At 37.9% G+C, this 15,766-nt stretch overlaps 1 protein-coding gene across 1 annotated transcript in view; it reads right to left on the bottom strand.

Annotated features, from left to right (window-relative positions):
- LOC122792903 (CUB and sushi domain-containing protein 1-like) overlaps positions 1 to 15,766 on the bottom strand; it is a 4,548,980-nt gene that overhangs the window by 4,054,746 nt on the left and 478,468 nt on the right. Inside the window, exon 12 of the mRNA XM_044060461.1 lies at positions 3,153 to 3,309. Within this exon, the coding sequence (XP_043916396.1) occupies positions 3,153 to 3,309 (157 nt within the window). The remainder of the gene's footprint in view (positions 1 to 3,152; positions 3,310 to 15,766) is intronic.

Raw genomic sequence — 15,766 nt, 5'->3', positions numbered from 1 at the left:
GCTAGGGTTATACCTGTCTGGGTCACATGATCCAAGAGCTCTTCCATGTCTCTTTTCATGTAGTCCAGGGAGGTATGTCTCAAATCATTTAATCCAGCATGGACAATGACAGAGTCGTATTTGTACTTGTTGTGGAGTGACTTGATTGCATGCGTTATGTGGCAGATCCTGGCACCCGACAGGCAGCTGACTGTAATTTTCTCCTTATTCAGCCTGGTGAGTGGGACATCAGTGTGCCTGACTATAGAGTCATCTATGACTAAAGTGTTGGGTACATTGTCTTGCCTTAGGGGCTGTTGTTGGGTGGCACGCTGGTGTTGTGAGCTATGTGTCACTTTGGTTGTGAATGGTGTTTGTTTGCATTTCGGCTTCGGAGGTCCTTGTTGCTTGGGCAGGTTAATGTTAAGGGCCTCCGCATATGTGGGTTTAGTGTTGCTATGTGTGGGAGTTGATGGTGTGGGTTTTGAAGGGCTATGAGTTGCTAGTGGTGTAATGCAGGTGTTAGCCTTCTCCTCTTGACTGTCTAGCACAGTCTTGACTGGAGAGAGCTTTGCTTCAAGTTTGGCTATGTAAGTGCATCTCTCGCAGGTTGTAGTGTTGGGTGGTAGGAGAGGATTGTCTGTGTACATGAGGCAGTTCATTTAATATCTCCCTCAGCAAAACAAAGGTACCCGTGTGCTTTAAAAATACAAACATTATACTACACTGAAGTAAGACCCTCGCTTTAGCCTTACTGATTATAGACCAGTGGTCCTCATGTCTATCGTCATGAAAAGCTTTGAAAGGTTGGTTTAAGAACACTTGACAGCAACCTGCCAACAGCACTTGATCCACTGCAGTTAGCATCTCATGCAAACCACTCCACAGCAAATGCCATCCCAGTTGCACTGCATACACCTAAATAAGGATAGTTATGTCAGAATGCTGTTTATTGATTTCAGTTCAGTATTCAGTGCAGTGATCCAAAACAGCTAATATCAAAACTTGTTCACCTAGGTTTTAATAAACACATGTGCAACTGGACCCTGGAGTTTCTGACCGTAAGACCCCCAAAGAGTATGTGTAGGCAAGAATGCCTCAAAAAGCATTTCTAGCAACACAGGAGTACCTCAAGGCTGTGTGCTAAGCCCATTACTGTTTACTATCTTGACCCATGACTGTAAAGCCAGATTTAACACCAACAACATCATTAAGTTTGTGGATGACATTACAGTTGTGGGCCTCATCAGCAAAGGAGAAGAAAAAGCTTACAGGGAAGATGTGAGTTCTCTGATTGACTGGTGTGCCAGGTATAATTTTCACCTTAATGTCTGCAAAACCAAGGTGATCACAATAGACATCAGGAGAGTATGACCAGGTCACTCTCCTCTCAAGATAAATGGGAAGGTAGTGGAAAGAGTAAAGAACAAAATTCCTGAGGATCCATATAGCGGAGGACCTTCTTGGTCAAGCAAAACCAGTCACATAGTAAAGAAGATCCATCAATGCCTACACTCCCTGAGGAGACTGAGGAAAGCAAGCCTACCTCCCTCTATCCTATTCACCTTGTAGAGGAGTACCATAGAAAGTATCCTAATGTGCAACTTCAAGGTGTGATACAGAAGATGTTCAGCTGCAGATCAAAAAGCCCTACAAAAGGTAGTCAGAGATGCAAAGAAAATAACAGGATCCAAACATCCAGGGAAAAAGGATCTATACATAACATCTTCTTATGACAGAGCAACAAAAATAACAAGTGATCCTATGCACCCTGCTTTTGAACTGATCACATGCCTGTCATCTGGCAGAAGATACCACAATGCACGCTGCAAAATGACCAGGTTCAAGAACATTTTTTTCCTTCGAGCTATTAGACTTTTGAAATCTGGTATTACTATCAGGGATACAAGACACAGAAATCTTGTGATAACCAAACAATAGTGCAATAACATTAAGACATCACACTCAACTTATCAGTTTAAAATTATATGCAATACAAACTGCTAGATATTCTCATAATAAAAAAAAAGAAAAAAACAGGAGAATTATATTGTGTAATAAGTACAGGTGCAATAAGGAACCAATCTGCTGCTATACTGGTATATAGAATAATTGTAGTAATAAGTAATAATATAACTGTCCAAGAGAAAGGAAAATGTTAGGTGTGATACACCTGAAATTGTATGTATGTATATGTCTGTCTTCTAAGCATGTGTACTTGTATGTATGCATTGGTATTCTCAATTCGAGCATGATGCACGTAATTTCATTTAGACTTCACTTGTGGTGTCTAAATGACAATAAAGTTTACTTTGACTTTGGTATGACATACCTATGTTCCCACAGTTGTGCAATTTCAGAGATGGTATATTTAATGAGCATGGAGTATGGAGCTGCAAGATGGCTTTCCCCTTTGCATAACACAGGATGTAAAGAGTGTGTGATTTTGTAAAGACTGAAGCGAGAAGTGAATTTAACATGACATGTTTCTGTTAATATGTTTGCATTTAATAGGATTTCTTTCATTTATATATATATATATATATATATATATATATATATATATATATAGATAACACACACACACACACACACACACACACACACACACACACACACACACACACACACACACACACACATATATTATATGTGGGCGAACAGGGGAACCTCTTCAGAAATTGCATGCAACAGGATGAAATTTTCTCCTGCTTTGCTAGCTACTTGTTGATTGATGTCTTGTAAGTAATATGACAAAATAACTTTTTAGTAATCATGCAACAGCTAAGAACAAACTGACTATAGATAAACCTCATGTGTAAATAATATATCTGGTCATGGTAACTTTAGATGGCTTTCCACCCTGGTTCCTTTCAAGCTGTCAAAGTTGTTCATCGATAATTACTATGGAATCATTAAAAACCGGTACTAAATTCTTAGCACTCTTCGCTTGCTTACAGAACCGTGAAGTCAGTGTCAGTCTTATCCTACGACTGCATGAACTGCAAAATCAATAATGCAGATGGAAAGGCAAATGAGAAATTCAAAAAAATGCAGCAATTAATTCAACTTGTATATGTATAAAAGTCATTCAAGCATCTGCATAATGCAATTATCGTCTAATGGTTTGACTGTTTTCAAGCGATTAACATCAGCTTAGTTGAATCACTTACTGCTGTAAAAGAGTTGGAATCCTTGTCCAGTATCAGAACCATTTGTATTAAATTCAAGCCACATGTGGTTGGATGTACTGTTAAGGACTACACCTAAGAACTCATTTCTACTGAAGACTCCAACGAGACGTGAACTGCTGTCTTGTCCATCATACACCTGAAAAATAGAAGTAGAAAGCTGTATCAGAGTCAGGGCAGTACTTGAAATGTATTGCATCCATTAAAGGCAAGCCAATGTACAATCATCAAGAAAAAGTTCAAAGTCATTTTAAGGACATGAAGTTTCAGTATGCACTTGAATTTCTCTATCAACGAAATGTCAGAGCATAATCAATACGACTTCTATTAGGTTGAGAAAAAGGTACTGGCAAGAAAACCGAGTTACATTTTCAATCTCAAGGACACTTAAAAGACAAAATCCTTCTGCATTTCGCATGATGTTACATGTTGAAAAGTATTTTAAGTTTTCATCAGGCAACTTGGAATAAAATGAATATTTATATATGGAGCTATCCCAAGAGGTTTCATATCCTCAGCTTTCTTTATGATGTGCTTAAGCTGGCACTAGAAGATTGTGACATTTCTGTGAAGAATGTATTTTCTGTGATTTTCAATGAGACAATTCTCCTATGTATTCCATCATTTTCAGTCCACTAACTATTTTGAAAGTGGTATGCTGATATTTATTTGAAGTTATTTCCTTGTATTCCTAGGTCATTTCTGGCAGTATTGTTTTTTCTTTCACTAACAAGGTTGTACTTTTTTTTAGTCATGTGAGAATTGCTTATTTGCAATATCTCACTGACAGTAAAGGAAGTTTTCATTCACCACAGTTGTTGTATTAATGGTTAAATCATGGACCATCAGGCTGATTAAAAAAATTACCGCAGAAAAGGAAATTGGCTCTTTGAATACTTTTATTATTTTGCTCACTCATTATATATTTTTCTAGCAGTCAGGTTTGTGGTATGTTTTTAGTCAGACAGAAAGTGGATAACTGAGGGAATCTAAACATCTGTAGGATGTCACATCAAGCATCTTTATTGATCACAGATTTATTGTGTTGTACTCCATTGTTAGTATCAGTGCCCCAATGCATGACTGTTAAAATATGGCAGTGTATGAAAGCAGTGATTAGCATTGTTCAGAAAAATATGCTGATTTGTTTTATAGATTATTGGCTCTATTTTGGGCCATAAGATATATCCGTATCCCTAAAATATTATTGCATCAATAAACTCTGCTTTGTATTCCTACTTGGAGAAAGAGAACAGCAGGTTCTGCATAAAACAGGGGAGTTATTAGGCTGGGACACCAGACCACTGCTCTGGTATGACATGGTCTCTCATGTTTACTAGTTAATGAGATGGACTGAGAAATATTTGAGTGAAGTAGTAAAATATAGATGGACTATGATGAATACAATTTATGGGAAATTAACTATAAGTATGCAAATCCATATTTTTATCACTAAGGCTGACGGTAAGCAGTTCTGCCTGCTATGATGCTGTTAAGCCTCTCTTCTAGGCACTAGCCTGGGTACATCTAAATAGTATATTTAGTTCTTAACAATGCCATTAAAACTCTAGCCAGGGCTAAGCAGTGTTCCATAAATATGGTTCCTAGCCACTCCAGCTTGCCATAAACAATGAACTTAAACATCTCTGGTGTATTAGTGCAAATCCCTATCCTAGATAAAACAGATCTAATTTTAAAGCATGTAACATTTATTAGGTAATACAGCAGCTGTCCTCTGGGCAAAGGTAAAATCTTATAAAGATGTTAAAAACCACAAATTTCATACTAACGACAAAAACTAAGCTATGAATGGAGCAGTTTACTTTGAATTAACATTAACAGGTTGTGACGTCCATTTTGTATGAAAGCTATACTTTTTTCCTTTTATCATTGTGTATTGTAGTCTACAGATTTCACAACTGGCTGTTATTTAAGAAAACAAACATTTAAGCATATAGAACTTGTGCTTTTTAACCTGTCGTTTGATAAAGCAGCCAGTTCAAATTCCATATCCAGAGAAACAAAGTAACGCACAACATTTTGTAAACCAAACCTGACTTCTAATTTGCTTCTTTTTTATTTCCATTTTGTTTTTCTAATAGACATGTCCTGCCTATCATATAAGTTTCATTAAATTAATTTACGAATTATTATTTCATTTTGGAGCTGAAGAAGAAACTCTTCAAAACATGTTTTCTAAATTAAACACTGCTTTTTGTTATGGTATGAAGTTTCAAAGGACTGATAAAAATATAGCTGCTATCACTGCTGGTCCTAAAGTTAAAGTGACATCACTTGAAAGTATAGAGGCCAAGTAGGGGGATTCAGATAAATTTAGCACATTGCATTACGTGAAAGATTTAGTAAGTACAGGTACTCAGAATGATTCAGAGATGCTTGCAGCTCAACTGCTCTATAGGAGAAATAGTGTAGTATTCATGGTAAGCAAATTAATGCAAAACTGCATGCAAGTGAGTGCCATCATGCTAATCAGACTCATTGCATATGCAAATTATTAAATCAAACATGGCAGAGGGATTCAAAGAAATATAAATCCAGTGTTAAGACCTTTGTTGCACATCTCTTCTGAATGTCCGGTGCTTCATTCACTCTAATATACCTGAAAAAGCAACTAGCTAAGGTTAACAGCAAATGTTAGTGGATAATCTCAGAGCCTGTGACCAGAATGTTATTAATCATTGCTCTCTACATTGCAAGTGGTTTCACTAGCTGCTAACATATCATCACCTTCACAACAGGCAAATTGTCTGCCACCATGTGCCTATTCATGGGATCAAGGGGAATGCATGAATTACCTATCTCAATGGACACAAAGATTTGTGCACCATTAACCATTCTTGCTATGTGTACATTTCAGCATCACATACAAGCATGTTAGGAATTTCATAGGCAACAGCCTTGTGGATCCTTCATCATTTTCTTGTTATAATAATGCACCATGTGGAGGAGTATATATGATCTCTATGGACAACTGAAGGGAAAACCAATTGTTTGTGGACCCTCATTTACTTGAGGATGTAAAGGCCACTGGTTGCACCTACATTGCTAGTTTCTGGGCTAGGTGCATTTTGTGAGAGGGATACTGTAACAGTTCAGGAACATGTATGAGAAACTCTGTATGTCTCCTAATTATGGGAGCCAACAGATGATACACATTTATGACCTTAGTGACAACCATGGCTCATGATGGCAGTCTGTTATCCAAAAGAGGATAGGGATAGTGTGAAACTGTGAGATCTGTAGCAGGTAACTTGCTCGGACATCCCAGGGTGTGGTCTGCTGAGCATCATTAACAACAACATGCCACTGACCATACCCACGTTTGATGGCTACAATTTCCAGTGGTGGCAATGGTGCAGTCTTGAAAACAGTGCATAACTTCTGTGTAAGCCTATCTTGTGACTGTCCACCTCACATCTTGGACCAAAAATGGAAGTACAACAGAGAAAGTGTCCATCTACCATGCATGATGGTACAAGCAACCTAAGCATACATGTTTTTGTTCCAAGTCTGCACATGCTATGAATCCCTACACATGCTGAAATTACCCTGCAGTCCATCTAGCCTTTGGACATCCTCCCACCTCCTGTGCAGCAGACTTACTAGCTCTACAACTGTGTCCATAACAGCTGACTGTGCCTGGATCTCTGACCTTTTGATGCAAAGTTTGGGACTCAGGACAGGTAAAGATCTGAGTCATGGTTGTGATAGCCATTGGCACTCCTTTCTCCTATGGAAGGTGCAAGCATGTTTGAAGCAGTGTGGCTTATGAATGCCATCTGTGATGATTATTCCTGTATAGACTCTTTGCGTTCACACTAACATGATGTCCAGCATTAAACACAGGTGATTCTGGAAGTTCAGCCTGACTTCTCAACCATCCTTTCATATGTGGGATAGGTCTGCATTTCCTCAAATGTTAGCATTGCAGACAGTGCCACTGTGTCATTTGACTGTGCCACATATACATTATTATTATCATCAGCCGCAGGTGAACTGCAAACATAAGGGATGTGCCATCCTATTCTCTTTGACACTTCTCTAGTAGAACTTGTGAAAGCATAAAGGCAAAGTACTTTTAGCAGTGCTGTCACATATTCTTCACTACACACACTTGTACATGTCAGTTATGTGAGCAGCACATGGGTACATACATTCCCCATGGTGCTGGGTGTCACAACTGCAGGCCAATGCACCTGCAGAATGGAAATGCAGAGGTGATATACTGAATTACTTTCTCACATGAAGGACAATGTGCATCTTGGAAATGAATCTCCTACAGACACTTGGTTGTCTCATCATTCCAGCTCCAATGTCCAAGCCCTATGCAGTTATGAAGGTTTACTCACCAGCAGTGGACAGGGTTACCAGGTGGAACTCTGCTTCTGTGAGCTGCTCCTGTGCTGGTGGTTTTGGTATACAGCATCATATCAGTGACCCTGTAGCACACCTGCACTAGTGTCCAATAATAGCAGCCCACAATATCGATGTCTTGCACCACTGATTGCCACATCTGGTCCCAGAAGACTGATTCAGTTTTACCACTGCCCATGATGCACATACCATTTCTTTTATGTCTGTATTAACACCTTTATCTCCAGAGTGGTGAACTTCTCTAACTACTGCCATTCTTTTAGGCCCATAAAAAACATGCCCAGCTGTAGATTACACATATTACTCACACATGTGTGCTTTTGTATGTGTGTGTGTGTGTGTGTGTGTGTGTGTGTGTGTGTGTGTGTGTTTGTGCAAGACTGTCCCATTCTATGTCTCAGCACTGCATGTGCCCCTTCATTTGGTGACCACATCCCTATCTGCTGTTATGCTATGGCAATTCACAACCAGTTCCATACCCATGGCAGCAGCAATTACCATATTATTATTATTACCCAATATGCTGATGGGTGGGCATTTTCTGTTTCCTATGTGTCCCTATTGTCACCGTGCATAATTTGGGTTCAGTGCATTGTAGAGATGCACAGTCCAATGTTTTCTCCAGTAAATTCCTGCCCCAGTCTTTTGCAATATAATAACCTTGATTTTCATCATGTTAAAACATATTTCAAAGTGCAGTAGTTATAATAATGAGGTAACTTAATGCAATCTTATCTGAACTGCTGCTGTAATGCATTGTGTTATCACACACTGTCAGGACTAGCATGCTCAGCCCTGCCTTTCCTCAGGCTTATCAGGAATGTGTACACCATGCTTGTGCACGGAGTCTGCAAAATCTGTATCATCACAACTCTCCACTAGCCATACACCCAAAAAATCAACCCCCTAAATAGAGCAGATTTTAATATCTATTCACAAAACAAACCCTGCATTAGAGCAGTATTACAAACTAAACTTCTAGGCGTTATAATAGACGAGCACTTAATCTTTGAGCTACACATCCAAAACTGTATTAAAAAAAACATCAGAAACTAGGCACCCTCTATAAGCATAACTTGCACCTCACACTCACCGCTAGACAAACCCTTGCACTATTCTATTTGCTTCCTTCACTTTTATACAGTGCCCATTTGTTCACTAACATTCAAAGCTTCTTAAAATCCAAGATCGAGTCTTGTTATAACAAGGTTGCCAGGTCCGCTAACAATGAAACTTCCTCCTCCCATCACTGTATCTCCCTACACAAACTAAAATGGCTCAAACGTCTCCATCACCTAACGTACTTGCAGTTAACCACAGCTCACAATATCATTACCAAACCTTCCAAATGCCCATCCCTCACCTCCCTGTTTACTCTCCATAAGCCCTCCCGACAACTCAGATCTGAAAATCAATTACTTCTAAAAGTGCAAAAACCCAGTCTAGCAGTTGGTCAATCTCCCTACTCATGTACCATTGCTAAAACTTGGAATTCCCTACCAAGCTCTATCAGAACTATTTCCAATCACATATCCTTCAAAAAGCCTCTAAAACAGCATTTTCTAGCCTATGGCAAAGAACATGTGGCTACGACTACAGATCATCTTCCCCCACCTGATCTCACTAACTTTTTTCTCCCCTCTGCTTAACAGTTAGGCAACTATCTCTTGCTGTCTTCACTCTACAGTATCCAAATCAGATGATATATTGTACTTTGTATATTTTGTATATAATGTATACTGCCTTTGTTATTCTAGCTAGAAATTTATGATAAAATTCTATGCCTGTTTTTTAAGTTGTTCTCTCTCTATGTATGTAGAAAGTGTGATTGTATTTAAATTTATTTTGTATTTTGTATGTGGAGCTTTTCTCCCCGGGTCTCTACTGAAAATGGGCACGTTTTGGCCCAGTGGACCATCCCGGTAAACAAATGCAAATAAATAAATAAATAAATGATGTTCATTTTTTGCTGTCCACATGTGCAGTCATGTACACAAGGATAACATTTAGATTTTTTTGAAAACCAGTAGAGCAGATGTGGCCTGTTCAGGTGCTGGTTTCAACAGGGATCCTGAATGGTGCATCTCAGAAATGAGAGTAGTTTTGTATATATTGCACATAGGCTAGCAGGAGCACCTGCTGGGATATTATGATGACCAGGCTGCTAGTGGGGTAAGTGATGACATTGTCATCACCTGCTCCTTTGAGCAGTGCTGGCATCACTATATCAGCTTGGGTAGTAAACCTTACCTGCTCCACTAGTGGGAAGCAAAGGTTGGAGAGAGTGCAGTAACCTTTTTTATGTGCATATGTAAAAAAAAAGGTATATCCTTTTCTACTCTTTATTGGCTACTATCTGTTTTTTGTGCCTTCTTTTGACAGGGTCACAATATACTGAATCTTCTCTTCCTTCTTTTATAGTGGCTGTGGAGAGACAGAGAGAAAGAGAGAGACAGAGTCACATGGAAGCTGACAGACTGTCCAGGCAGTGGGGTATTTACATTATGCCCATGACTATATTGGGCAATTGCAGTTCTGTGTGTAACATGTGTACAGATGTGCTTTATTTCTTCTTTTTCTGTTTTTTTCTTGTCTTTCCATAGATGCAGCTGTAGTGTAAGCTGTGGAGTGGTGGTGGGCACCCAGTTCTTTACTAGTTGATGCGCATGGTCCTGTATAACCAGTGATCACCAAGAATTGAGGTTAACCAAAAAGGTGTGTAAAAGAGTGGCAACAACCACTAATAACATCCAATGAACCACTCCTTGAGCCAAAAACCTACGACCACCATATAACAAACACCTTTATTCAGGCCACATAAAATGATCCACTGTACACAAAACGAGTCAGCAATCCAACAATCCGAAATGGTAAAATAATCCTCAGGATAGGTCAAGCACTTTCGTCGATAGACTTCATCAGAACAGTTAATAGTAGGTACTAACACCATTTTTATATGTACCTAGTACCATCAATTGAAATGAACCAATTCAAAATTAAAGTGACAGTGTGTTTTTAACCTTAAAAACTTAAACTCCCCAAACAAAACTATTTATCTTATAAAACATTAATTCAATTATACAAATCTTTTAAATAAAAAAATCTTTCTAATAAAAAATGTATTATTCTGAAAAATGAAGTTTTTAAAATGAAGTTTTTTTAAAAAACTGAGGTTGTCAAGGTTGAATGAAAAGTTAAAACCAGTATCAAAACTGTGTTGCACGATATCTCAATTCAGGTTTTAAGCTGATGTGTTCATTTAAACCTGGGGGAACTGTTGCATTTAACCTCAACTGCCATCTAACCTCAGCCCAAAGTAACTGATTTCCCCAGTCACCCCCCCTAAAGTTCTTACCTACAATTTCCAAAATACCAAATCTAAAAAAATGGTCAGCATGGCTAACTTTAGTGTGTTTATATAGGGCGTTGTTGTCATCCTTTTTCAAAATACTATACATGTGCTCATATATTCTCCTACTCAAATGCCTTTCTGTTTTTCCAACATAAAAGTGACCACAGGTCTGACAAACGGCTAAATTTATTAAGCCTTGAGAGGTACATGTACCTGCCGCAAAGTTGACTATTATTTGGTTAGGTCCAAGTGAAACAGAGGGAGTGTCAGTGATAAATTTACAATAATCACAGGCCCCACATTTGTGAGTACCTCTTCTAAGACTTCTTTTATCAGATGTTGGATTTTCTAAAAGGTTCTTTAGGTTCCTATTCACCCGATATGTAAATTGAGGGCTATCACCAATATTTTTAAGCAACACTGTGTTCCCTTTAAACATCGTCCAGTTGTTTTTAATTATATTTTTAACACATTGTGATGTCTCACCATAGGTTAATACCATGGTTTGTGTAAAATCTATATCTACACATAGATCTTGACTAACCTTCTCCTCATCTTCACCTAATAGTGGTTTAAATCTAGTACCCCATTCGAAACACACCTGGTCCTTTATGTTGTTAATAAAACTCAATGGGTAACCTCGAGCCCCAAACATGTTGACTAGTTTTTCCACCTCTAGTTTGAATAGATCAAAATTTGAACACATACGGGCAACTCGCACCATTTGCCCTTTTACTATGTTCCTCTTCACAAATATGGGGTGGCTACTTGAAAATTCCAAATAGTCATTGGAAAATGTTGGATTTTCGATATACACATGAAGTGAAACTGTTAGTACTCTCTTCTTTCATTAGTTTCACATCTAAATAATTGATGGAAGAATTTCCACTGTCACCAGTGAATTTAAAATAATCACAAATTCCATTCAAATAATCCAAGAATGTATTGTGTAAGTCACCACCCTTCCACAAAATAAAAACATCATCCAAAAATCTGAGGTAAATTGACCAATTTCCATTGTAAGGTGACCCAAAAATGTACTCCGTTTCCCATTTAAACATAACAAGGTTGGCAAACAGTGGGGCACAGCTGTTTCCCATGGCTACACCCCTTGTTTGTCAGAAAAACTCACCACCAAAACAAAAAAAGTTGTTTTTAAGAATCACTTCCATCAATTCCAGAATGAAGTTGATCATACTGTGACTCAAACTAGTTTTTTCCACCAAAATATCATAAAAGAACTCAAGCCCCTTGTCATGTGGTATTGAGGTAAAAAGGTCAACCACATCTATGGTGGAAAAACAAACATTTTTGTCGTAGTACTGTCCCTTAATCCTCCTGAGAAAATCCCATGAGTCAATTAAAATATGGTCAATAGGTACGAATGCCTCTCTGACCATACGGTCAATAAATACTCCTAATGGGTAGGTAATACTGTTCGGGCCAGAAATTATGAGCCTGTAAGGGGGTCATAAACATCCTTATGTGTTTTAGGAATACCAAAGGCTATGGGGATAGTAGGATGTTCAACATTCAAAAAATTGAATATCTCCTCATTAATTGCACCTTGGTATAGTGAATCCTCCAACAGCAATCTAATCTTTCTGTAAGAAATGTTAATTTCGTTCCTAGAAACACATTCATATTTTGTTTCATCTTGCAACATGCTAAAGATTCTATTGTTATAATCCTCTGTGTTTGCTATTACCATGCCCCCTCCCTTATCAGGTTTCATGAACCTGATATCGGAGTTACCTCTGAACCTGTCCAAAAGACACTTCTCTGTCTTACTTAAATTGAAAACTTTTGACTTATGCTCACTAATCTTACGATAAATCTCTTGAGAGCATACATTTTCGAAAGAATTTAATAGAGGGTGTAGTGGAGGGTTGAAACAACTCTTTTTCTTAACACAAACATTTGTTCTTTCCTTAGTGTGTTGTGAATCTTTAAATAAGAATTTTAAATTTAACTTCCTCACAAACAATTTTAATCCAATTAATGTGTCACAAATATTCTCCTTAAAAGCTGGAACAAATTTAACCGCCTTCATAAGCAAATGAAACAGGTCTCTATTAATTTCAACCTCAGCATAGTTAAAAATGTTAAATCCCCTATAGGTGTAAACTAGACCATTGTTTTGAACAACAATTGTTTCATCTGTTCCTGCGTCAGAACAATTAACATCATCTAAACCTGATGGTAGCTGTTCTTTCTCCACACGTTTTCATTTCTGTTGCTGTTCCGTCTCCCACCCCCACCTGTTGCCCCTAAAAAACTACTATTGTCTTCCCTATGTTTGTATTTGTCCTGGAGCCTTGCTGATCTTCTAAGGGGTGGGTAGTCAGAATCATATGTGTTATTAATATTGTTTAATCTACCACCTTGCATAGCCCTATAATGGCTCCCTTCATTATCAAGCAGTCTATCAAGTAGTTCTTCTCCTTCCAAATATGCTTTAGGGAGTGGGTATGCAAGGTGGTTTTTATACTCATATTCATCCCTTGACAACTTCTTCTTTTTCCTCTCTATGTTAACATTCACTTCATTTTCTACTTTGTCAAATAAAACATTATACTTATGGTTATATCTATCAAAATCATTGTCCATTAAAATCAAACTGTTCAATTCATCAACATCTTTTAAATACTCAGAAATTCGCTTGTTGTTAATTTTTATAATAAACTCAATTAGTTCCAACCCGTGTCTGTCAAACATTTGTAAAAGCTCCAAACATTCGGGTTGTCCCTTTTTAATGCCATTAGGGAACCTAAAAACTCTGAGTCCCTTAGGAACTCTCTTTTTATCTAAACATTCATTAAGATACGCATTGTCACACTGAAGTCCGCGTACTTTTAAAAGTTTCATCTCAAGGTCAACTAACCTGGAGTCAATACAGTTCGTTTTTTCAACCCTGTTGCCTTCCCGAAAAAAGAAATGGTCGTTTTTAATCCACTCTTTTAGGCGATCGTGTGTTTGTTTAGTCCCTTGACAACTTATTCTGACCTCCGCGTCATTGCTAGAAGGCTCCACGATGCTCTCTTTGTTCCGAGCCCCCTGGTGTATCCTACTAACAGTCCTAGGTGGCAATTCCCTTCCTTCCCTTCCTTCCGGGTTGACACTGACGTCAGAAATGCTTTTAACCTGAAATGATGGGTTTTGTAGTTTAATAACAGCTTCCTGCAGCTCTGAAACCTTATTCGTAAGGTTCAGAATAAGATCCAAAATACGATCCACTCCATCGTTCATCTGCTGTCCGCAGGGAAAAGGAAAATTGTCAAGTTCATCTTCGAACACAGGGGAAAGTCCATTTTCCTCCATAGTAGGTCTAGGTAGCTCAACACACCAAACTGTAACTAGTAAACCAAAAAGGTGTGTAAAAGAGTGGCAACAACCACTAATAACATCCAATGAACCACTCCTTGAGCCAAAAACTTACGACCACCATATAACAAACACCTTTATTCAGGCCACATAAAATGATCCACTGTACACAAAACGAGTCAGCAATCCAACAATCCGAAATGGTAAAATAATCCACAGGATAGGTCAAGCGCTTTTGTCGATAGACTTCATCAGAACGGTTAATAGTAGGTACTAACACCATTTTTATATGTACCTAGTACCATCAATTGAAAAGAACCAATTCAAAATTAAAGTGACAGTGTGTTTTTAACCTTAAAAACTTAAACTCCCCAAACAAAACTATTTATCTTATAAAACATTCATTCAATTATACAAATCTTTTTAATAAAAAAATCTTTCTAATAAAAAATGTATTATTCTGAAAAATGAAGTTTTTAAAATGAAGTTTTTTTAAAAAACTGAGGTTGTCAAGGTTGAATGAAAAGTTAAAACCAGTATCAAAACTGTGTTGCTCGATATCTCAATTCAGGTTTTAAGCTGATGTGTTTGTTTAAACCTGGGGGAACTGTTGCATTTAACCTCAACTGCCATCTAACCTCAGCCTGAAGTAACTGATTTCCCCAGTCACTCCCCCTAAAGTTCTTACCTACAATTTCCAAAATACCAAATCTAAAAAAATGGTCAGCATGGCTAACTTTAGTGTGTTTATATAGGGCGTTGTTGTCATCCTTTTTCAAAATACTATACATGTGCTCATATATTCTCCTACTCAAACGCCTTTCTGTTTTTCCAACATATTTTAAAAAAACTTCATTTTAAAAACTTCATTTTTCAGAATAATACATTTTTTATTAGAAAGATTTTTTTATTAAAAAGATTTGTATAATTGAATGAATGTTTTATAAGATAAATAGTTTTGTTTGGGGAGTTTAAGTTTTTAAGGTTAAAAACACACTGTCACTTTAATTTTGAATTGGTTCTTTTCAATTGATGGCACTAGGTACATATAAAAATGGTGTTAGTACCTACTATTAACTGTTCTGATGAAGTCTATCGACAAAAGCGCTTGACCTATCCTGTGGATTATTTTACCATTTCGGATTGTTGGATTGCTGACTCGTTTTGTGTACAGTGGATCATTTTATGTGGCCTGAATAAAGGTGTTTGTTATATGGTGGTCGTAGGTTTTTGGCTCAAGGAGTGGTTCATTGGATGTTAAGAATGGAGGTTAAGTTTACACTTTTAAAGGCAACTTGGAGGGCTTGCTGGCTGTACACATGGCCATCACACAGGGTGGTTGAAGCTCCTCTTGTGACAGTCACACTTACGAATTCTCCCATGATTGACTACCTTCAGCTGTGGTGGGTGAATCTGATTATGTCTGAGGTGTGGCAACTAGACACCTACATCAGGACCATGGATCTCCTCATCACATGGCTGACAGATCTGCATGACCAGCTGTCTACCAATGATTTCAGCAAAT

Source organism: Protopterus annectens, chromosome 2.part0 (assembly GCF_019279795.1).
Source record: "Protopterus annectens isolate FY-2018-M chromosome 2.part0, PAN1.0, whole genome shotgun sequence".
Lineage (NCBI taxonomy): Eukaryota > Metazoa > Chordata > Ceratodontiformes > Protopteridae > Protopterus > Protopterus annectens.
This window is presented reverse-complemented; position numbering and strand designations above follow the sequence as displayed.